Raw genomic sequence first — 23,291 nt, 5'->3', positions numbered from 1 at the left:
CTATATTTAAAAATCTCAAATGCAAAAACAAGGGGAGTTGGGGATATAAAAACTTTCCATGCTGAGCACAGATCATGAGAAAGAGATAAAGCTATGAAGGTTCAATGATATTCAGAGTCAAGAGTGTGGTTGCTACATTTAGTGAATGAAAAGAGTAGAAGATGATACCAAAAATGTACTGAATAATTTGGGATCAGTTCCTAACAACACCAAATGCTGACCAGGACGTGGAGCAACAGGAACTCTCATTCATTGCTGGTGGGAATGCAAAATGGCGCAGACACTTTGGAAGACAATTTAGCAATTTCTCACAAAACTAAACACACTCTTACCATATGAACAAGCAATTACATTCCTTGGTATTTACCCAAGTGAACTGAAAACTTATGTACACACAAAAAGTATGCAAGGTTTATAGCAGCATTATTCATAACTGCCAAAGCCTGAAAGCAACCAAGATGTCCTTCAGTAAGTGAATGGATAAACTGTGATACACCCGGACACTGGAATATTAATCAACACTGAAAAGAAATGAGCTATTAAGCCATGAAAATACATGGATAAACCTTAAATGCGTATTACAAAGTGAAAGAAGACAATGTGAAAAAGCTACATAGTGTATGACTCCAACTCTATGACATTCTGAAAAAGCAAAACTATGGAGAAAATAAAAAGATCAGTGGCTGTCAGGGGTTGGGGGAAGAGAGGGATGAAAGCACAGAACACAGAGGAATTTTAAAGAGATGAGACTCTTCTGTATGATATTACAATTATACATTTGTCCAAATTCATGAAATGTACAACCCCAGAAGTGACCCCTAATGTACACTATGGACTCTGAATGGTAATGATGTGTCAATGGAGGTGCGCTGACTGTAACAAGTGCACCACTATCGTGCAGGATGCTGATGGTGGGGGAGGCTGTGCATGTGTGGGGGCAGCGAGAATACGGGAACTCTGTACTTTCTGCTCAGTTTTGCTGTGAATCTGAAACTTCTGAAAAACAGTCTTTAAAAAATGAATCTGAAATAGAAGCCAGACAAGGAACTAAAATGAGAGAAATCAGTTAAGAGAATACAGTAACACTTTAAGCAAGAGACAAGGATAGGAAGTAGAAACAACACAGGCAGTAGAAACAAAAGTATTCTGCAACAGTATTCAAGTTTTGGCAAGAGTATATAACCTAATCTACTAGATACAGCCACTGCAGATCTTTGTGTACAAAGAGGTGTTAACAATAACAAGTAATGTTTTTAAACAAAATACATATGGTATGTTGGAATACCTTTCCAAGTTTATATGACAAATATATGCAGTGAAAATTAAATAATACATAATAAATCACTTACATGTTTTAAGTAAGAACTCACTCTTATACCTAAGAAAAAAATTTTAAATGTATTTCAACTGGGACACTATGAAAATAATAAGAGTATAACTGTTTAATGCTTAGTTTTCTTACACATTATTTGAAATAACATTAAATACTACATCCTTACTGAGGTGATGGTGTAACTTTTTCATGAATCTAAACTGGTATCAGTTTGAGTAAAAATCTTAATTTCCTATTGATCTTGACAAACTCCCTCTTCGAAATCCCCAAGCATTACATAGTAAATAATGAACACTTGTTAAAAGTCAGTGTGAATGACTCAGTGTGGAGGTATGTTTTTCTTTATACTGACAATGAAAGGAATTATTTTTCTGAAAGTAGAAGAATTTGCCTCACCTTTTTCTTCAGGCTTTGTAGGAAAATACTTCTTCTCTGCACCTGTCAGCTCAGGCTTTGGAGCTGAGGGGAAAAAAAAGTTAATACATTAAAAAAAAAAAAAAAAGTTTTAGAGCACAAAGATAATTATACTCCTAAAAAGCAAAGGTTTAAAAAATAACATCAGATGAAAATATGGTTTAAAAGAATGAACAATATACCAGAATCACTGAGCTCAATATATAATCCTGCACCTGCCATGATCACCTTGAGTAAGTGATAGCTCTGTGGTCTCAGTTCCTTCCTTATCAATGAAGGAGTTCACGTCCTCTACAATACCGCTGTCCAGTCGAACTTTCTGGGATGATGGAAATATTCTGTTTTTGTGTGGTTCAATACTGTCCATTGAGACTTGAAATGCTGCTACTGCAACTACAGAATTAACTTTTTTATTTTATTTAATTTTAATTAATTTTAAGAGCCCAGTATGACTAGTGGCTAAAAAGGCTCCAATACCAACTTCCATAAAAATTACTTTTAACTTATCCTTGCTCTCAGATAAGGTTAGCAAACACAAAGCTGAAACTATGGAGGAGGGAAGGACTTGCATTATTCAAAAAAAGAGCAAATCTTTCAAAGAAAAAAAAATTGGACAGCACATTTAAAAATCAGAAATTAAGGGCTAGAACTTATAGAAATAGAGTCAGATTACAAAACTCTAACTCTGGAAAACTCTTCTAGGTACTCCATCATTTATTCCACTGTTTAAAAAGGAAAAACTAAACTCTTCTAGTTTGCTTAAGCCTTATCACACTCTCTGAAGGAAGAGTATATAAAAAATCAGTATTTGTTTGCGGCATTAAAAACTGGATTGCATCTGAAAAGGTAGAATAACTTATTAACTAGGTAAATATATTGTCTTCTTTTTTAATATATTGTTTTCTATAGATTTAAGCTTAGTCAATTTTCTTAACTCAAAATGCCATATAACAAAAATATCCAAATTATTTTCAAGATTCCTATTTTATACAGTTTGTACTTTAAAAAAAATACTGACAGATATTAATACACGTGAACATTCAATTTTTATATATTTTAAAAAATTATATATAGCACCATAATATTTAATTTTTGCTAAAAGAAAATAAATGATTTAGAGGAGATGCAATTTCACCATTTTAGAACTTAAAAATATGAAAAATAGCCATCTGAATAATCTGTTTCGTACTTACCTGGACCCTTCGCAGGTGGTGGTGGTTTCTTTGGTTTCTATTAAAATAATAATTGTGAAAACAATAAAACACTTACATATTAAATATTTATAGTTAAAGTAAACTCTGATCATAAATGATCTAAGTTACATAAACATCTCTCCTCATCCCATCCCTGTCAAAAATTATAAAATCATAAGATTCAAACAACTCCACAAAAGGTCACAGATGAAAAATATATTCTATTAGAACAAATGCCTCTTTGATCAAAATTCAAATATTTCAAAAATATCACTGAGTTAGATAAATTTAAAAAAATCTTAATGATGAGCAAAAGTATTCTCTCCTGCCTCCCCTATTTTAAGATTCCTATGCACCATTTTACCACTCTTTAACAGCTGAGTTTTTTTTGTGGGGGAAGGAGGGGTGGCAGGGAAAGGGAGAGAGAAAGAGACTGTGTTTAAAAAGAATAGGAGTAGCTAATAAATATATCTAGTTTTCACTCTTGGTTATTCATTCAGAACTCTAAAAAAGAAGATTAAAGGCAAAGGTCTGTTTTTCAGTTTATTAAAATTCTCTTGGGTTTATAAACATGCACTCATTTTTGCCTTAAAAAACTTGAGACATTTCTAAGTATGTGAATTTGGTTTTTCCAAATTAAAAAATAACTGATAATCAATATTGCATAAACACCTAATAAAAGCCAAAAAAAGAAAATGTGTTCATTAACAAGAGTATAAAAATAAAGCAAACCCGAAGGCTGTTGAATTAATACTGAATGAAATCTAGCAAAGGAAGAATCTCAGACACTGTAAGCCTTCATACATTATCCTCTTGTAATTTACTTTAAATTAAAGACTGCAAAGGTTAGAGATTTCTGCATTGACTTAAATCAAATACAGTAGACTGTCTTGCTGGGGTGTGTCTGTTCTCTGTAAAACTCTTTCCCTCTAATTTAAAAACTCAATTAGATTCATCCCTCCATAGGTGATCAAGCTGTAGAAAAGCAAAAGATCACTGATGAATGACTCAGTCTCACTTTATTCACTGTGAGATGTGAGATAGATACATTAAATCCTGTAAGGAGGCAAAGCCTTTTTCTCACTCTCCCAAAAATGCAGTGACAGAGTAATAGTAATCAATAGTACCTTAAAATAAAAACTTTCAACAAAATTAAATAAAAATATAATTTTTCGTACAGTCAAGTGCTAATTTGTCTAAATAGTATGGGCAGCCTTTTTTCTTCTAATTATAATAAAGTAATAAAGTCTAAGTTAATTTTTAGTTAGGGGGAAAGAAAAACAGGAATAAAGCACAGAACTGATACACTGTTTTGTTTTACAATAATTCAGATAACTTTTACCTGATTATATAAATCTGAAATCCCCTCAGAAAATTATTCAGTTACTATGTAAAAAACTTGTTTTTTAAGAAATATTGGCACAAGGTTTTTAAAATTATTATCATCACTGAAAAAGAAAAGCTTACAGGAAAGTCCTTATCCAGTTCATTTATCTGAACAGCAAAATTGTCTGGAAATACTCCTTCTTTACCATTAAGTTCACCCTTCCACCAGCCAGCTTCTCCAGTCTCCTAAACCGCAAAATGAAGAATAAAGATAATAGGGGTTATCTCTAAATAAGAAAAAAGTTAGCAACAAAATAGGAAAATACTGAATTCCATTGTTTCTACAAGGAAAAATAAAGACCTAACAGACTTTGAGGTCCTCCTAAAAAAATATATTGCCCACACATTACTTCAAGCAGCAGTTATAAAATTAAATTTAATTTCTTAATTAGTCAAATAATTTAAAAATTCAGGGGACTTCCCCAGTGGTTCAGTCGGTAAGACTCCGCGCTCCCAATGCAGGGGGCCTGGGTTCAATCCCTGGTCAGGGAACTAGATCCCGCAAGCATGCTGCAACTAAGAGTCTGCATGCCTCAACTAAGAAATCCTCATGTCGCAACTAAGAAGCCTGCATGCCACAACTAAAGATCCCACGTGCCGCACTGAAGATCCTGCAAGCTGCAACAAAGATCCTGTGTGCCACAACTAAGACCCAGGGCAGCCATAAATAAATAAATAAATAAACAAACAAAAAAATAATTTTTTAAAAAATTCAGTTTACAAGGATAAAAAAGAGAGGGAGGGGAAGAGGTTGGGAGGGATGAGTAAATGAGGTGAGGGAGCTTAAGAGGTACAAATTTCCAGTTACAAAGTTAATGAGTCACAGGGATGAAATGTACAACATTGGGAGCATAGTCAATAATATTGCAATAACTTTGTCTGGTGACAGATGGTAACTAGAAATAACAGATGTATAGAAATATCAAACCACTATGTTGTACACTTGGAACTAACATAGTGTGGTAAGTCAATTATACTTCAATGAAAAAACTTCTTTTAATTACATACACTAAACAATCTGTTAAGTCAATCTGAAACAACGGGAGAAATTTCAAAAATTAATTTAAAGGGATATAGCAAAAACAAATACTTTAATATTTCTCTATTACAGTTATTACAGGACTCTGCCCACACCCCAATACTGTAGGGTTTTCTTTTTCCTTAATTCATTCCAAGTTATAAAACTACCTCATTCTTTGAAATAGCTGCATCATTTTCCATAGTATGACATTTCATAACCATTTACATATGGATGGACATTTGTTTCCCTATTTTTCTTCTTTTTCTTTTTATATTACAAACACTACAACAAACATTAGGTGGGGCAAAAAATGCAATGAGGTAAAATAGGAACAGAACCCTGGGGGGGTGGGGGGGGGTGGTTAGAGAAAAAACACAACTTGATGGTAAAAATAATTTCCAATACATCAATTATAACAAAGACAGACAATAAACATTTGCTTAAAAAACCTTTCTGATCACTTACTACGTGCTAGGTTCTCAGGTCACAGAAATAAATAAGACAAAGTCACAGCCCTTCTAGAACTTACATTCTAGTGGGAATGCAAGACTACTGAAAAATATTTCTATGAATAAATTAAGTGATTCACTGAAAACTGAGAAAAGTCTTACCTTACTTATCAACTGTATTATCTCCCCTTCTTTAAAAGTAAGTTCATCTTCATTAGTACCTTCATAGGCAAACAACGTTCTACAATATTCTTTAGCTAAAATGAAAAATGTAAATAATGAAGCTTCTACAAATTGGTTCTTTCAACAAATACTTAAGCCTCTATTTTGTCTAAAGAAATGTACATTAGAAGCTTCTAGAGATGATTTCAATAATTTTGGCCAATACTATATGTTGAATTAAGTAACAATTTCATTAATCATTCATTCAAATAGTTACTACATGCCTACTACATTCTAGGCACAGTTCTAACTGTATCAGATACATCAGTGTACAAAACATACAAAAATCCTTGACCTCATGGTGCTTACATCTAGGAGGATTTAACACTCCAATGAAGTAGTACAATGTAACAAACGTCTTCAACAAATCTAATAATATATTTGAGCATGCTTCATTCCTAATAGGAAAATTTCATTCAAACACTTACCTTTAGTTTTACTTTCAGTGTCTGTTTTTGTTATCTCCACACTCTGAGTTTTGGATCCTAGTGACTGTGTGATTAAGGGCTAGAATAGAAAGGATGGTGTCAATTATTTTAAGTTAGAACAAAGCTAATAATGTTAAACAAAATTTCCATTAACAGTTATCTAGCTCTCCCTAATGGTACTTATAGCCAGGTTAGTAATGTGACTGAAAACTGCCATGAAAAAGATAAATAATTGAAAAGCTACTTAAATGATAGCCCAGAACGTCTAGTTTTTAAAACTCCCTATCTTAAGGATAATAAACATACTCTGATACCCATAATACTGTGATTTTAGAACCTCTAAAATAAATAAAAATATCATTTGAAAATTTACCATGTACCAATCTCTGAGCTAATAAGCACTTTACATACATTGTAACTTAATCCTTAGAACAATCTGCATAAAGTAGGCACTATCATCCACTCCTTTCATGGGTTAGGAGGCAGTTAGGTAATTTGCCCATAATAAAAATAATTTAGTAGTGGAGCTCAGACTTGAACCTAGAAAGTCTGACTCCAGAAGGTGGGCTCTTAAACAACTGCATTAAACTTCCTTACAATGAGACAGAGTATAAAATAAAGTCTTTATACTTACTGCTGCTATGAGAATGAAAACATTTAGGTAATGTTGAAACCCTTTGTAACAATATATAGTCTAGGAGGCAATTTTCCACTGTAATTGACTACAGTAAGTCCTTCATCTTGTACTAGTGTTTCCTTGAGTTCTGTCCTCAGAAGTAACACTACATTTGACCCTGGATTTCATTAGTTAAAAATCTGAACATACTGCTAATTTACCTATCATTGTGTGTTCTAGTTATCTTTTACGATGCTCACTTTAATTTCTCCTAATTTTAACCATCATATCTTCCAATCTGGTCTTACAAACATAGCAAATGTGCTCCCTACTTTATCAATTCCTAGATCAGTGATCAAAGAAAGCCTTCCAAGGTCATCCTATACGGTAACCCTGAGACTACTCTCATTAACAACAACTCTTTAGTGGACATTAAAAATGGCAAATGAAAGATAACCAGTGTAATCATTAATCAAATAAAGTTATTCAATATAATCATAAGCTTCAGAGTTAGAAAGCGACCCCAGATCATCTAGCTTAATGTCCCTCATAATGCAGACATTGCTTCTAGACATTCCTAGCTATTACATGACTATATAGCACTATTCCAACAACAAGAACTCTAATCTTTACCTTTAAAACCAAGAATTAATTAGGCCCATAATCTTAATGCCAGACAGTCACAGAGCTAGGAGAGGGCAGGACAGAAAGTACAAGTTCTCTTTCCTGAACCCAAATTATTATTACATGAGAAAATATGTAACAAGCTGGGAAAGGAAAAAAAAAATGTTGAAACTAACCATTTTAGGAGAAAACATCAGAATATATTTCACCAACCAAAACCGTCTTCTAAGTGAAATGTAACTAAAAAAGGCAAGTAAATACTAAAATATTTTAAAATCTTACAGAGTTAAATAAGACATACAAATGAGCACTACAAGGGAAACAATGCTTTAAAAGTCAAGGGACAAGCCACCTATGTGAAGTACTCAATCTAATCTCCAAGGTGTTAACACCAGGGAAGACTATATTCTAAGGATTATAGCTATTTCCCCCACAAAATAGAAACTTAACAGTTTATTTTAAAATCTCTTATTAGTATGGTACGTTCACTTTGATTTACTTCACAATGCCAGTGAAACGCTAACAAAAAATGAAGTCCTCCATACAACTAGGGCTAGCAATTAGATTTCACCATTGCTGATAATCCAGAGTAAAGTTAAGCAGTGCCTAATTAACTTAATATCTCACTGAGAATTCCCTTTAAAATGGCCCATTTTAAGCCTACTTCAAATTGAAAGAAAACATATAATTTTAGCTTTAAAAGGAAAACAAAAACTTGCCTTTTCTATTTTTACACTCTGATAACTAAAAACTCTAAAGTTTCCACTAAGAAAAGTTTGTGTTAAATTTACCCCCCAAAATCCAATTTTATAAGAATCAAACGTAAACATTAAAGTAAGTCACTTAAACTTGAAGACAGTTTCTCACAGTCTTCTCATTCATAATCTATTATTGGCAATCTCAAAAAAGAAAAGGTAACACAGTTGCAAACTAACTTTTTTAAAAAAAGCTTAATGAGAGAATGAATGGGGTTAATCTAAGGAAAGCTCATCATTACTACCTTCTCTGGTTTTTTCTCTTCTGTTTCACTACTGGACATTCTTGTCCTAAGTTTCACAGAGCCTTCTTTAAATATATCTCCAAATCCAACTCCTCGGATTTTCTTTGGCTGGGTAACTGATCCAGGTGCAGTTTCGTTCCCATTTCCCGGAGAAGGTAAAGGTGAGGTAGACCCAGTCAAAACAGTTTCTGAAAGGAAAATTTGTTTTTAAAGAATGACACCTAAAATCACAAAAACCTTGACATTCCCCTTCCACAGTATTTATATTCTATACCTCCTAATAAAAAATGGTATAAAATAATATGGTATAAAATGGTATAAATATAATAAAATGAGTATTAAAATATCCCAAAGAATAAGATGTACTTTATACTGATTTTTTTTAAAATGTTGTTTAAAACAATTTTAGGTATTCCTAATTAGTAAAATGCTAATCGGAAATCCAGGAAAGCATGGTATACCAGGTCCTTAAGAAGAGCATATCAAAATTTACAGCTCTTGCACAAAGATGAAATAATGTAAGACAGAAACATTAAAGAGATAAAGTTAATCATTTAAAAAAGTTACATGACCCAAACTGATCAAAATTAGGGTGATTTTCTGAATATAAAAACTGGAAATATTAGGAAGTTTTTATTTTAAAAAGTCCACAGTTCAAGGCCTGTCATTTTAACTCAGGGATGAAGTAATTAATAATCTAACAAAAAAGTTCTACAGTAATCATCCAAGAAGATTCCAGAAACATTTCAGAATGAGGGCTGAGGGGTAGGGAAAAATACATGATTTCAGTTCATTTAATTAAGCAGTCTGTTGAAGTTTAATGGTTAAGAACAACAGGGGTAATAATAAAAATGGTAGTTACCACTTCTTCAGGGCTTAATCTGTGCCAGCTATTCATTGAGCACTATACATGAATTATATCTAATTTACATAATCACCCACAGGCTTAACATTAAGCACTATTATTCCTCATTTTCAAAATAAGTAAAATGGGCAGTTATTCAGAACTTTCCCGAGGCCATACAAGTAGTAACAAAGCCAACATTTGAACTGAATTCCAGATGACCCCAAAACCAGTCCTAAATATTTTAACATAATGACTCAGACAACAAAAGCCTCTAATCACACATTTGAAACTATCTGAGAAGAAGTTAACAGAAACAACTTTTATGAACTTAAGAAATGTAATGCTAACAAGTACAGTGATCTACCCTAACCACTTGCAACGTTAGCCCAACCCACATGTATTTTTGGTGATATATTTTTAAATAAATTTTACTCAAAGAAAGCTTACATACAGTAAAATGAACCCATTTTAAATGGATATTACAATAATTTTTGACAAATGTATGCACCATGTAACCACAATAACCCAGATACAGAATATCCCTGTCACCCTGAAGACGACACTTACACACGGTCCCAGTCAATTCTTCCTACCCTCAAGTTGCAAGAAACTTCCGATCTTCATTCTGTCAGTATAGGTATGTCCTTTTCAAAAGTTCCATGTAAATTAAACATACAGCACGTAAGTCTTCTGTGTCTCCTTCTTTTGCTAAGTGTAAGATGTGCTCCATGCATCCACACTTCATTCCTTTTGATCACTAATAGGTATTCCATCAGACAGGTATATCACTATTGACCTACCATTAAGAACGTTAGCTGGTTCTTCATAGATGAACTTTATCCAATTTAGAAAGTTCCCTTCTCTTGCTATCATGAAGAGTTTTTATCATAAGTGTTGAATACGTAAAAATCTTTCTGCATCTACTGAGATGACCATATGGTTTTTCTCCTTTAAACTTTTTCATATGTTAGATTATATCAACTATTGAATGCATAGAATAAACCGCATTAGTCATAATGTATTAACATTTACATATTTTGCTAGATTTGATGTGCTAATATTTTGTTGAGGATGTCTGTGTTTATCTTCATGAGATAAAGTGTTATAATTCCTAAAGTCATACAGACCTAAGAAATCTGAAAGAATTTGTGGAAGATAAAATGCTTGACAGAATTCACGAGTGAAACCATGTAGGGAATTTTCTTTGTGTGAAGTTTTTTCTTTTTTTTTTTTTTTTTTTAAATTATTGGAGTATAATTGCTTTACAGTGTTGTGTTAGTTTCTGCTGTATAACAAAGTGAATCAGCCATATGCATACGTATATCCCCATATCCCCAACCTCAAATCCTCCTTATCCCACCCCTCTAGGTGGTCCCAAAGCACCGAGCTTATCTCCCTGTGCCATGCAGCTGCTTCCCACTAGCTATCTATTTTACATTTGGTAGTGTATATGTGTCAGTGCTACTCTCTCACTTCGTCACAGCTTACCCTTCTGCCTCCCTGTGTCCTCAAGTTCATTCTCTACTACGTCTGTGTCTTTATTCCTATCCTGCCCCTAGATTCATCAGAACCATTTATTTTTTTAAGATTCCGTATGTATGTTAGCATACGGTTATTTGTTTTTCTCTTTCTGAACTTACTACGCTCTATATGACAGACTCTAGGTCCATCCACCTCCCTACAAATAACTAAATTTCGTTTCTTTTTATGGCTGAGTAATAGTCCACTGTATATATGTACCACATATTTTTTATCCATTCATCTGTCGACAGACACTTAGGTTGCTTCCATGTGCTGGCTACTGTAAATAGTGCTGCAAAGAACATTGTGGTACATGACTCTTTTGAATTATGGTTTTCTCAGCGTATATGCCCAGTAGTGGGATTGCGGGGTCATACGGTAGTTCTATTTTTAGTTTTTTAAGGAGCCTCCCTACTGTTCTCCATAGTGGCTGTATCAATTTACATTCCCACCAACAGTGCAAGAGGGTTCCCTTTTCTCCACACCCTCTCCAACATTTACTGTTTGTAGATTTTTTGATGATGGCCATTCTGACCACTGTGAGGTGATGCCTCATTGTAGTTTTGATTTGCATTTCTCTAATGATTAGTGATATTGAGCATCTTTCCATGTGTTTATTGGCAATCTGTATATCTTCTTTAGAGAAATGTCTATTTAGGTCTTCTGCCCATTTTTGCATTGTATTGTTTTTTTGATATTGAGCTGCATGAGCTGCTTGTTTATTTTGGAGATTAATCCTTTGTCAGTTGCTTTGTTTGCAAATATTTTCTCCCATTCTGAGGGTTTTTTTTGTCTTTTTATGGTGCCCTTTGCTGTGCAAAAGCTTTTAAGTTTCATTAGGTCCCATTTGCTTATTTTTGTTTTTATTTCCATTTCTCTAGGAGGTGGGTCAAAAAGGATCTTGCTGTGATTTATGTCATAGAGTGTTCTGCCTATGCTTTCCCCTAAGAGTTTTATAGTGTCTGGCTGTACATTTAGGTCTTTAATCCATTTTGAGTTTATTTTTGTGTATGGTGTTAGGGAGTTTTGTAATTTCATTCTTTTACATGTAGCTGTCCAGTTTTCCCAGCACCACTTACTGAAGAGGCTGCCTTTTCTCCATTGTATATTCTTGCCTCCTTTATCAAAAATAAGGTGACCATATGTGCATGGGGTTATCTCTGGGCTTTCTATCCTGTTCCACTGATCTATATTTCTGTTTCTGTGTCTTGATTACTGTAGCTTTGTGGTATAGTCTGAAGTCCAGGAGCCTGATTCCTTCAGTTCCGTTTTTCTTTCTCAAGATTGTTTTGGCTATTAGGTGTCTTTTGTGTATCCATACAAATTGCGAAAATTTTTGTTCTAGTTCTGTGAAAAATGCCATTGGTAATTTGATAGGGATTGCATTGAATCTGTAGATTGCTTTGGTTAGTATAGTCATTTTCACAATGTTGATTCTTCCAATCCAAGAACAAGGTATATCTCTCCATCTGTTTCTATCATCTTCAATTTCTTTCATCAGTGTCTTATAGTTTTCTGCATACAGGTCTTTTGTCTCCTTAGGTAGGTTTATTCCTAGGTATTTTATTCTTTTTGTTGCAATGGTAAATGGGAGTGTTTCCTTAATTTCTCTTTCAGATTTTTCATCATTAGTGTATAGGAATGCAAGAGATTTCTGTGCATGAATTTTGTATCCTGCTACTCTACCAAATTCATTGATTAGCTCTAGTAGTTTTCTGGTGGCATCGATAGGATTCTCTATGTATAGTATCATGTCATCTGCAAACAATGACAGCTTTACTTTTTTTCCAATTTGGATTCCTTTTCTTTCTTTTTCTTCTCTGATTGCTGCGGCTAAAACTTCTAAAACTATGATGAATAATAGTGGTGAGAGTGGGCAACCTTGTCTTGTTCCTGATCTTAGTGGAAATGGTTTCAGTTTTTCACCATTGAGAATGATGTTGGCTGTGGGTTTCTCATAATGACCTTTATTATGTTGAGATAAGTTCCCTCTATGCCTACTTTCTGGAGGGTTTTTACCATAAATGAGTGTTGAATTTTGTCAAAAGCTTTTCTGCATCTGTTGAGATGATCATATGGTTTTTCTCCTTCAATTTGTTAATATGGTGTATCACATTGATTGATTTATGTATATTGAAGAATCCTTGCATTCCTGGGATAAACCCCACTTGATCATGGTGTATGATCCTTTTAATGTGCTGTTGGATTCTGTTTGCTAGTATTCTGTTGAGGATTTTTCATCTATGTTCATCAGAGATATTGGCCTGTAGTCTTCTTTTTTTGTGACATCTCTGTCTGGTTTTGGTATCAGGGTGATGGTGGCCTCGTAGAATGAGTTTGGGAGTGTTCCTCCCTCTGCTATATTTTGGAAGAGTTTGAGAAGGATAGGTGTTAGCTCTTCTCTAAACGTTTGATAGAATTCGCCTGTGAAGCCATCGTGTCCTGGGCTTTGGTTTGTTGGAAGATTTTTAATCACAGTTTCAATTTCAGTGCTTGTGATTGGTCTGTTTATATTTTCTATTTCTTCCTGGTTCAGTCTCAGAAGGTTGTGCTTTTCTAAGAATTTGTCCATTTATACCAGGTTGTCCATTTTATTAGCATATAATTGCTTGTAGTAATCTCTCATTATCCTTTGTATTTCTGCAGTGTCAGTTGTTACTTCTCCTTTTTCATTTCTAATTCTATTGATTTGACTTCTCGCTTTTTTTCTTGGTGAGTCTGGCTAATGGTTTATCAATTTTGTTTATCTTCTCAAAGAACCAGCTTTTAGTTTTATTGATCTTTGCTACTGTTTCCTTCATTTCTTTTTCATTTATTTCTGATCTGATCTTTATGATTTCTTTCCTTCTGCTAACTTTGGGGTTTTTTTTGTTCTTCTTTCTCTAATTGCTTTAGGTGTAAGGTTAGGTTATTTATTTGAGATGTTTCTTGTTTCTTGAGGTAGGATTGTATTGCTGTAAACTTCCCTCTTAGAACTGCTTTTGCTGCATCCCACAGGTTTTGAGTCGTCGTGTTTTCATTGTCATTTGTTTCTAGGTATTTTTTGATTTCTTCTTTGATTTCTTCAGTGATCTCTTGGTTATTTAGTAGTGTATTGTTTAGCCTCCATGTGTATTTTTTACAGATTTTTTCCCTGTAATTGATATCTAGTCTCATAGCATTGTGGTCGGAAAAGATACTTGATACGATTTCAATTTTCTTAAATTTACCAAGGCTTAATTTGTGACCCAAGACATGATCTATCCTGGAGAATGTTCCATGAGCACTTGAGAAGAAAGTGTATTCTGTTGTTTTTGGATGGAATGTCCTATAAATATCAATTAAGTCCATTTGTTTAATGTGTCTTTTAAAGCTGTGTTTCCTTATTTATTTTCATTTTGGATGATCTGTCCATTGGTGAAAGTGGAGTGTTAAAGTCCCCTACTATTATTGTGTTACTGTCGATTTCCCCTTTTATGGCTGTTAGCATTTGCCTTATGTATGGAGGTGCTCCTATGTTGGGTGCATAAGTATTTACAATTGTTATATCTTCTTCTTGGATTGACCCCTTGATCATTATGTAGTGTCCTTCTTTGTCTCTTGTAATATTCTTTATTTTAAAGTCTATTTTGTCTGATATGAGAATTGCTACTCCAGCTTTCTTTTGATTTCCATTTGCATGGAATATCTTTTTCCATCCCCTCACTTTCAGTCTGTATGTGTCCCTAGGTCTGAAGTGGGTCTCTTGTAGACAGCATTTGTACGGGTCTTGTTTTTGTATCCATTCAGCCAGTCTATGTCTCTTGGTTGGAGCACTTGATCCATTTACATTTAAGGTAATTATCAATATGTATGTTCCTATTACCATTTTCTTAATTGTTTTGGGTTTGTTTTTGTAGGTCTTTTCCTTCTCTTGTGTTTCCTGCCTAGAGAAGTTCCTTTACTATTTGCTGTAAAGCTGGTTTGGTGGTACTGAATTCTCTTAACTTTTGCTTATCTGTAAATTTCTCCATTGAATCTGAACAAGATCCTTGCTGGGTAGAGTAATCTTGGTTGTAGGTTTTTCCATTTCATCACTTTAAATATGTCCTGCCACTCCCTTCTGGCTTGCAGAGTTTCTGCTGAAAAATCAGCTGTTAACCTTATGGGGATTCCCTTGTATGCTATTTGTTGTTTTTCCCTTGCTGCTTTTAATATTTTTTCTTTGTATTTAATTTTTGGTAGTTTGATTACTATGTGTCTCGACATGTTTCTCTTTGGGTTTATCCTTTATGGTACTCTTTGTGCTTCCTGGACTTGATTATTTCCCTTCCCATGTTAGGGAAGTTTTCGACTATAATCCCTTCAAATATTTTCTCAGACCCTTTTTTTTGTCTTATTCTTCTGGGACCCCTATAATTCGAATGTTGGTGCGTTTGTTTTCCCAGAGGTCTCTGAAACTGTCCTCAATTCTTTTCATTCTTTTTTTCTTTATTCTGCTCCCTGGTAGTTATTTCTATCATTTTATCTTCCAACTCACTTATCCTTTCTTCTGCTTCAGTTATTCTGTTATTGATTCCTTCTAGAGTATTTTTAATTTCAGTAATTGTGTTGTTCACCACTGTTTGTTTGCTCTTTAGTTCTTCTAGATCCTTGTTAAATGTTTCTTGTATTTTCTCCATTCTCTTTCTGAGATTTTGGATCATCTTTACTATCATTACTCTGAATTCTTTTTCAGGTAGGTTGCCTATTTCGTCTTCATTTATTTGGTCTTGTAGGTTTTTACCTTGCTCCTTCGTCTGTAACATATTTTTTTGTCATTTTTTTTTTTTTTGATGGGTGGTGCTGTATTTCTGTCTTACTGGTTGTTTGGCCTGAGACGTCCAGCACTGGAGTTTGCAGGCAGTTAGATAGAGCTGGGTCTTGGTGCTGAGATGAGGACCTCTGGGAGACCTCACTCCAATTGGTATTCCCTGGGATCTGAGGTTCTCTGTTAGTCCAGTGGTTTGGACTCGGAGCTCCCACCACAGGAGCTCGGGCCCGACCTCTGGCCTGGGAACCAAGATCCTGCAAGCTTTGTTGTGCCGTTAGAAAAAAAAAAAAAAGGAAGTAAGAAAAAAAGGAGCAGTACAATATTAAAGAATAAAAAACAAAATAAAATTAGAAAGATAAAAAATATATTAGGAAAAATAAAACTATAATTGAAACAACTGCAAAAGGTAAATAAGATGAAACAACTGCAAAAAGGTAAAATAAAACCACAGCAGAAAAAAGAAAAAAAGGGGGGGAGGGGAGAACAAGCCAAAAGGAGAGATCACCGGTCGCTAGGGTTTCCTCCCATCCCCTTAGGTGTCTGTGGTCTCCCAAGGGTGCCTGCTAGGTGCCTTAGTTGTGAGGAGACGCGAATTCCGCGTCCTCCTAGTATGCCATCTTGACTACACCTCCTGTGTGAAGATTTTTGATAATGAATTCAATTATGAATCAGCAGATGATTCTAAGGTGCAATTATCAGTTTGAGTATTTGATTATAGCCATAAAATAAACAGTTTCTTTTAGATTTAGTGATTCTAAACTTTACTACAGTCATTAAAGCATATATCATTAAAATAAATGCATAGATATTTCAATTATCTAGTACTAATGGATAGGCTAATTGCTTTTGAACTCTAGAGTTAAACCTTCTTGATCCATATCTCACCTCTTCCACTGTATATGCCCAGTTTCTTCACCTGCAAAATGGGATACTTCATAGAATTGTTATGAGAATTAAATCAGTTGATTCCTGTAAAGCACTTAAAACAGTGCCTGGCTCAGGGCCTATTACTTTTAACAAGTTTAAAGATGTATTATTGAAAACTATTCAAGTAGGAAAGAGCATGATCACATAGAAGGAGCAAAAAATAAAAGGGCAACGTAGACACTAGAAGGAAGAAAGCAGCGGGTCGGGGGAGAAGGCAGGGACAAAGGAGGAGAAAAGAGCAAAAGAATGGAGAGAAAGGGTAAACAGAAGGTCTCATAATCAGACAAAACAGAAATCTTACCCTATATGGTATTTCTAATATTTTTATGTCTATGTTTTATCCATCAGAGACTGTCCTTGCATTGCTAAGCTTTAAAAAAAATTATATTTCCATTTTATGTATGGCACTGTCAGTCATAAAACCTAACAGCGAATCTTCCTATTAAACCTAAAACTCTCCCTTCCTCCCTTTCTCATGAAATCTCTACAGCAAAAACTACTTGATGACTTGCACCTCCATATAAAATGACTTAAAACCACCAAGAGCCCCAAAATACAACTACTTTTTGAAAAACAAACAAGATTCATTATGTGAACTGCACTGAGTGCTAAAGAAAAATAATATAAAGTAAGAAACCTGATGAAAATACAAAGCACTTAATGGAAGCAATCCAAGTTCACTATTAAAGTGAATGGGTCTTACATTAAGGTAAAACATGTAAACCAAGTAGAAGAACTTGGAATCTACTTTAGTTGCTGGCATAAATTCTCCCTCTTTTTACTCCAAGAAGAACATCTTTCACCATCATTCAAAGATTTTTATGATACTCCTACATTTCCTAAGAAAATGTTGCGTTTGTGTGTTATGGACTTAAAATCTGTATTCCTTAGTTCCTAAAAAGAATCATTTAGAAAGAGCATCTGGCTCTAACAACAACTTGTAAAGACTCATATAACATATTACCAGTAAAAGCACTGAAGCCCCAAAACATTCTTCCTTACAAAGCTGCTCACCAGGAGAAAGAGTTCAAGGTGAAAGCTAATGTGAGATTAGACACCAAAGTAAATTGTGCACCATCTTAACTCCTGGAGACTAGGCTGCAGATCACCAAATTTCTATCCACCACCTTTGGCACACCCAGGGTGCATCACCATTCTACAAGGATCCTGTGCCCCACTAGCAATAAGCATCATCTTCCTTTTCAGAGCCTGAATAATGAAATGAAACCTCAGATTGACTCCTCCGAAGAGAATGAACATAAGACACGAGAACTCCTGAAGAACAATCTATCAGAGTTTCTTAAACATTTTGTGCAATGCATCCCTCTAGTAGCCCGGTAAAGCCCAGAGGGATACATGGCTCAAAACATTTAACCATCCCTGTTGGGACCTTTTTAGTCTCCTCAAAATTCTGACCTCTTCACTCTGCACCTCATTCTTCGCTTCTCTCCTTTCTTGTAGAAGAAATTAAAAGTCAGATTATCTTGCCCTCAGCTTCTGGGCACTAACTCTGAAGTACCTCCAATAAATTGAAACTAATCATGATACCTATAATGTAAATCTCATTTCCTCCCACCTCCTGGGTAAATCCTGTTCTGCTGATAAATCCCATTCTTCTGAATTTGCATCTTCAGCTTCTCCCTCTCTACTTGTCCTCTGCCATTAGCACTTGAAAATGATCAAGACTTTTCCTTCTTAAGAAAAGAAGGAAAACATTCTGGAGTATAAGTTGCTACACTGCTTTACACTTACCAATCACCTCTCTTCACTGCTTTTGTCCAGGTCACTAATGACTTCTTCAACCCTAAATCAGGATTACATTTTATTTCTTACCTTACTTATCTTATTTAACTTTGCAGCAGCACCTGACACTACTGTCCATGTCCTCCCTGAAATACTCCCTTCCAATGATGACCACTCACTCACAGGTTGCCTCCTGGCTCTCTCTCTGTGCCTTCTTGGTCTTCTTTTTAGTTACTCTGTCTTGGCCTAGACCATAAATGTTGCTACATAGGATTCTATCTTAGGCTGTATTCCTTTTCCATCCTAGACATTCTCCCTAGGTAATCTCATCCAACTCCATGGTTTCTTGTACCACCTAACATACTTTCAAGCCTCAATTTTGGACATCCACCCCAAATTTCTTTTCAAGGTTTCAGACACACACATACAGCTGACTATCAAATATCTTCACTTGGATGCCCTGACACCCCCACAGGACTCAAAGTCAACATCTCCAAAAGTGAATTCATCATCTTCTCCCAAAACTTATCCCTTCTCTGCAAATGACATCATCTACCCAGCTTACTGACCAAAGATCTGGTAGCCATTGACTCTTCTTTCTCAGTCATTCCCCATCATCTCATCATCCCAAGGTGCAGTTCTTTATACCACCTATTTAGCACAGGAATGCTACCCATGTTTCTCCATTCCCATGATCACTCCTCTAGTTTAGGTTAACACTATTTCTACCTAAATTATCAAAACATTCTCAACTGGTCTCGCTACCCCAATCTTATTCTCCTCCAATCCACTCTTGACACTGCAACCAAACCACTCTATCTAAAAGGTAATCTGGGGCTTCCCTGATGGCACAGTGGTTGAGAATCCGCCTGCCAATGCAGAGGACATGGGTTCGAGCCCTGGTCCGAGAAGATGCCACATGCTGCAGAGCAACTAAGCCTGTGTGCCACAACTACTGAGCCTGCGCTCCAGAGCCCATGAGCCACAACTACTGAGCCCACATGCCTAGAGCCCATGCTCCACAAAAAGAGAAGCCACTGCAATGAGAAGCCCGCGCACTGCAACGAAGAGTAGCCCCCGCTCGCCACAACTAGAGAAAAGCCCATGTACAGCAACAAAGACCCAAAGCAGTCAAAAATAAATAAATTAATTAAATTTATATAAATAAATAAAGTAATCTGATCATTTCTCTCCCCTCTAAGGCTTCTCTGTGACTTGACTACCAGTTCTGTAATGCCTTCTTAAGCCTGACCCAACAATTTCTCTAGCCTCAAAACTTACCACATCCAACCATACACTCTATAATCCCTCTGAATTGAATCTCTTTCAGGATCTTGAAACTGCTCTGCTCATTCTTTACCCTCTGCCACAAACCTGCCTAGGGATCTCCTACCCATTCTGAGATCTCAATCTTTAACTTCCTATGGGGCGCATTCCCTTACATCCTTCCCAGTCTGAGCTAGCTCTTTACACATATATAGCACCCTGAATCTTCCTGCCACAAATATTTCTCATGCTGAATTATAATCACTTGTCTAATATTCTTTTCTTTCTCCACGGACCAAAAGCTTCAAATATGGGGAATAATCGTGACTATGTTGCTCATCACTGTATTCCCATAAACATGCACACTATGCTCAACAATAAGCACTCAATATACTGAATGAACAAACATATGAATGTTGAATTAACTAAATAACAGCATTTATATTTAGAATTTCCCTTCACTCACTTCAACTTTTAAATTTCAGATTTGGGGATGCACTGAGTCCATGGGAAATGCCATCGAACCCACATATTACTGCTCATATTTCTCACAGGGGTGAAAGTACATGACTGACATGCAAACAAATGAGCTAAATCAGTGAGAATTACCTAACAGCCTCACCCCCATATGTTACATAAAATAGTAAAGTAAAAAGACCAGAAGAGAATTCCAGTTGTGATTTTACCACTCGGTGGTTAAATAATCTGAGTTATAATTTCTTTACCTTTAAAGTGGAGGTGACACTAACTTCAAAAATTATGAGGATTTAACATGACAAAGTATTTGAAAAGTTCTCTGTACACCAAAACCCACTATGCATTCATGCATCCACTGAGCAACACTGTGACACTGCTTTAGAAACTAGGTGTGCAGCAGTGAGCAAAACAAAATATATAACCTAATGTGGGGGCAGACAGACAATAAGAAAGTAAATAAGAAATAATAACAAATGTATCAAAGAAGATAAGGGAATTAAAGAATGGAAGATAGAAGCTTTTTGCTGTTTTATACAGAGCTATTAGGAAAGGCCTCACTGAAAAGGTGATTTCTGAGGAGAATCCTGAAATCAAACTGAAAGCCATTAAGGATATCTCAAAGGACATTCTGGGCAAATGTATACAGCAAGTACAAAGGCTGTGAGACAGAAATGTTCCTGACATCTTTAAAAACAGTAAGAAGACTAATGAGAACAAAGGGGATGGTTAAGTAGGAAATAAAGTCAAGAGAGGCGGGGGGAGACATTTGGGGGTGCCAGATCTTGGAGGGTTCTATAGCCAATTTAAGAAGACTTTGGCTTTTACTCTAAGTAAAATGGACAGCTACCGGAGGGTAAGCACTTTAACATTCAGTACGGAGGTAACGGCAAATAACAGACTATTGCAATTATACAGGAAAAGATAACTTACACCAGGGTAGCAGCTGTTGAGGTGGTAAAAGAAAACAGATTCTGTACATTTATTTAGTAGGTGACAAAGTCTGTTACTGAATCAAGTATAGAGTATGGTATTATAAAGAAGAGTAAAGGTGAATCCAATTCTTTGGTCTAAGTAAAAGAAGGATGGAGTTGCCATTAGCGCAGATGAAGAAGACTGTACAGACCAAATTTGGGTACAGAGAAAAGAAGATCAGTTTTGACCATCTTAGTTCAAGATGCCTATTTAGACATCAAAATGGAGATTTTTTTTTTTAAATAAATTTATTTATTTATTTTTGGCCGCGTTGGGTCTTCGTTGCTGCAAGCAGGTTTCTCTGCGGTGAGCGGGGGCTACTCTTCGATGTGGTGCGCGGGCTTCTCATTGTGATGGTTTCTCTTTGTTGCGGAGCACGGGCTCTAGGCGCACAGGCTTTAGTAGTTGTGGCACGCAGGCTCAGTAGTTGTGGCGCACCGGCTTAGTTGCTCCGTGGCATGTGGGATCTTCCTAGACCAGGGCTCGAACCTGTGTCCCCTGCATTGGCAGGTGGATTCTTAACCACTGTACCACCAGGTAAGTCCCAAAATGGAGATTTTTATAGGCTTGATGTGGGGAGAAGACTTAACAAGGGATAAAATACCAGTAGATACAGTCACTGGCTTTATTAAAAAGAAGGAAAATTGAAAGCAAGTCCTACTTAGGAAATAAGTGGAATTTGAAAGGTGACAAAAAGACACTCTAAACAAGAAAGGCTAAGAATATTTGACAAAATGAAAGGGCAGTCATTTCATTATAAAAACTGAAACATCACACTTCCCTAGAGAAGCAAAGCTTTTCCTGAAATTGACTACTAAAAAGATACTAATCTTGAGATTTTATATAGAAACCACTGAGTAATAGAATAGATTATAAGTTTACCACATTCCTAAATATAATAGGGGCTTTTTTTTATAGCTTTTATACCACGGTTCTTCAATGAAAACTGAGGGCATAAAAATAAACTACCCTAAGGCTCAGGTAATACTGTCTACCTACTGTCTAGAGTCAGAATTATCTTCTTAGCAGTAATAGCTAGAATTTAACTAGTCAAACCATGAACATCATCCCATATACTTCAGTTTACTTATTAAAAGAGGAGAAGAGAAGAGCTCTACTAAATGTAAAGGAGTGTAAGAAGAAACTATGTAAAATAAACAAATGCAGTGGATATGGCATTCTAATACTGTAAGCAAAAAACAAATTAAAAAATTTATAATGTACAGTTGGTAATTCTTGTAACAGTTACCAGAAACATACACCATTTTACTGACTAAAAAAGACTATCAAAACACCAGTTATACATAGAAGATGTTATATTTTGTTAGGACACAGGAATAGTGGACATGAATTCTCTAAGTCATAATGCATAAGATATCAAACTCTTAAATTAAAACTTAAAGGACTCTATGCCTTTATCACTAAAGTTCTAAAGACCTTATAAAGCACTCACTTCCTGGCATTTACATCAATATGCAAAAACTTTCTGCCTAAAACTTAGAGTTAAAAAAAAAAAGGAATTACAGTGTACTTCAACCACTGACTTCCCACCCCATAATCACAAAGCTCCACATTTAGAATGCACTGCTATTGGCAAGGGGTTAAGCAAGCAAGGAAGTACATTTTTAACAGATATGATTCTGCAAGGTTACTAAAATTCTAAGAAGGCTGAATACTGCAAGGAATGCCCAAAGTATTTATAATTATGAAAGTAATGAACTACATCCAAATTTAAATTTGTCTTTTGCTACTGGTTCCACATGGACTTTAAATTTTGTACATACTTTAAGGGCTCAGTTTACAAGGCATCATAAAGATGATGGAAATGTCCTGCACATTTATTGTGGTAGTGGTTTTCATGGATGTATATACAGTTGTCAAAATCATCAAATTGTGTATTTTACATATACACAGTTTACTGTATGTAAGTTATATTTCCAATAAGGTTAATTTTTTTAAATGTCACAGAAACTAGTTTGAAGGCTCTCTCACTGGCCAAACCTGGCAGTATCAAAATAAATAATAATGGCAATAATAGATTAATACCTAGTGAATAAAAAAGAAACAACTGATGAGTCCAC

The 23,291-nt window shown here is 35.2% G+C and overlaps 1 protein-coding gene across 3 annotated transcripts in view; it reads right to left on the bottom strand.

Moving 5' to 3' along the window:
- The window catches only part of CD2AP (CD2 associated protein), a 111,121-nt gene that overhangs the window by 25,567 nt on the left and 62,263 nt on the right, over positions 1–23,291 (bottom strand). For 2 of the 3 annotated variants that reach the window (XR_014232706.1, XM_082347615.1), the window contains exons 6-12: positions 8,687–8,874; positions 6,447–6,525; positions 5,959–6,053; positions 4,408–4,512; positions 2,941–2,977; positions 1,976–2,140; positions 1,730–1,792 (exon numbers count right to left, since the gene is read on the bottom strand). Coding sequence is in view for 2 of the 3 variants with exons in the window: in XM_082347615.1 (XP_082203741.1) it covers positions 1,730–1,792; positions 1,976–2,140; positions 2,941–2,977; positions 4,408–4,512; positions 5,959–6,053; positions 6,447–6,525; positions 8,687–8,874 (732 nt within the window). In the remaining variant the exon portion in view is untranslated. The remainder of the gene's footprint in view (positions 1–1,729; positions 1,793–1,975; positions 2,141–2,940; positions 2,978–4,407; positions 4,513–5,958; positions 6,054–6,446; positions 6,526–8,686; positions 8,875–23,291) is intronic. The other variant, XM_082347616.1, reaches the window with a different exon arrangement.

The sequence above is a fragment of the Balaenoptera borealis genome (genome assembly GCF_965194805.1).
Source record: "Balaenoptera borealis genome assembly, chromosome: 12".
Classification (NCBI taxonomy): domain Eukaryota; kingdom Metazoa; phylum Chordata; class Mammalia; order Artiodactyla; family Balaenopteridae; genus Balaenoptera; species Balaenoptera borealis.
This window is presented reverse-complemented; position numbering and strand designations above follow the sequence as displayed.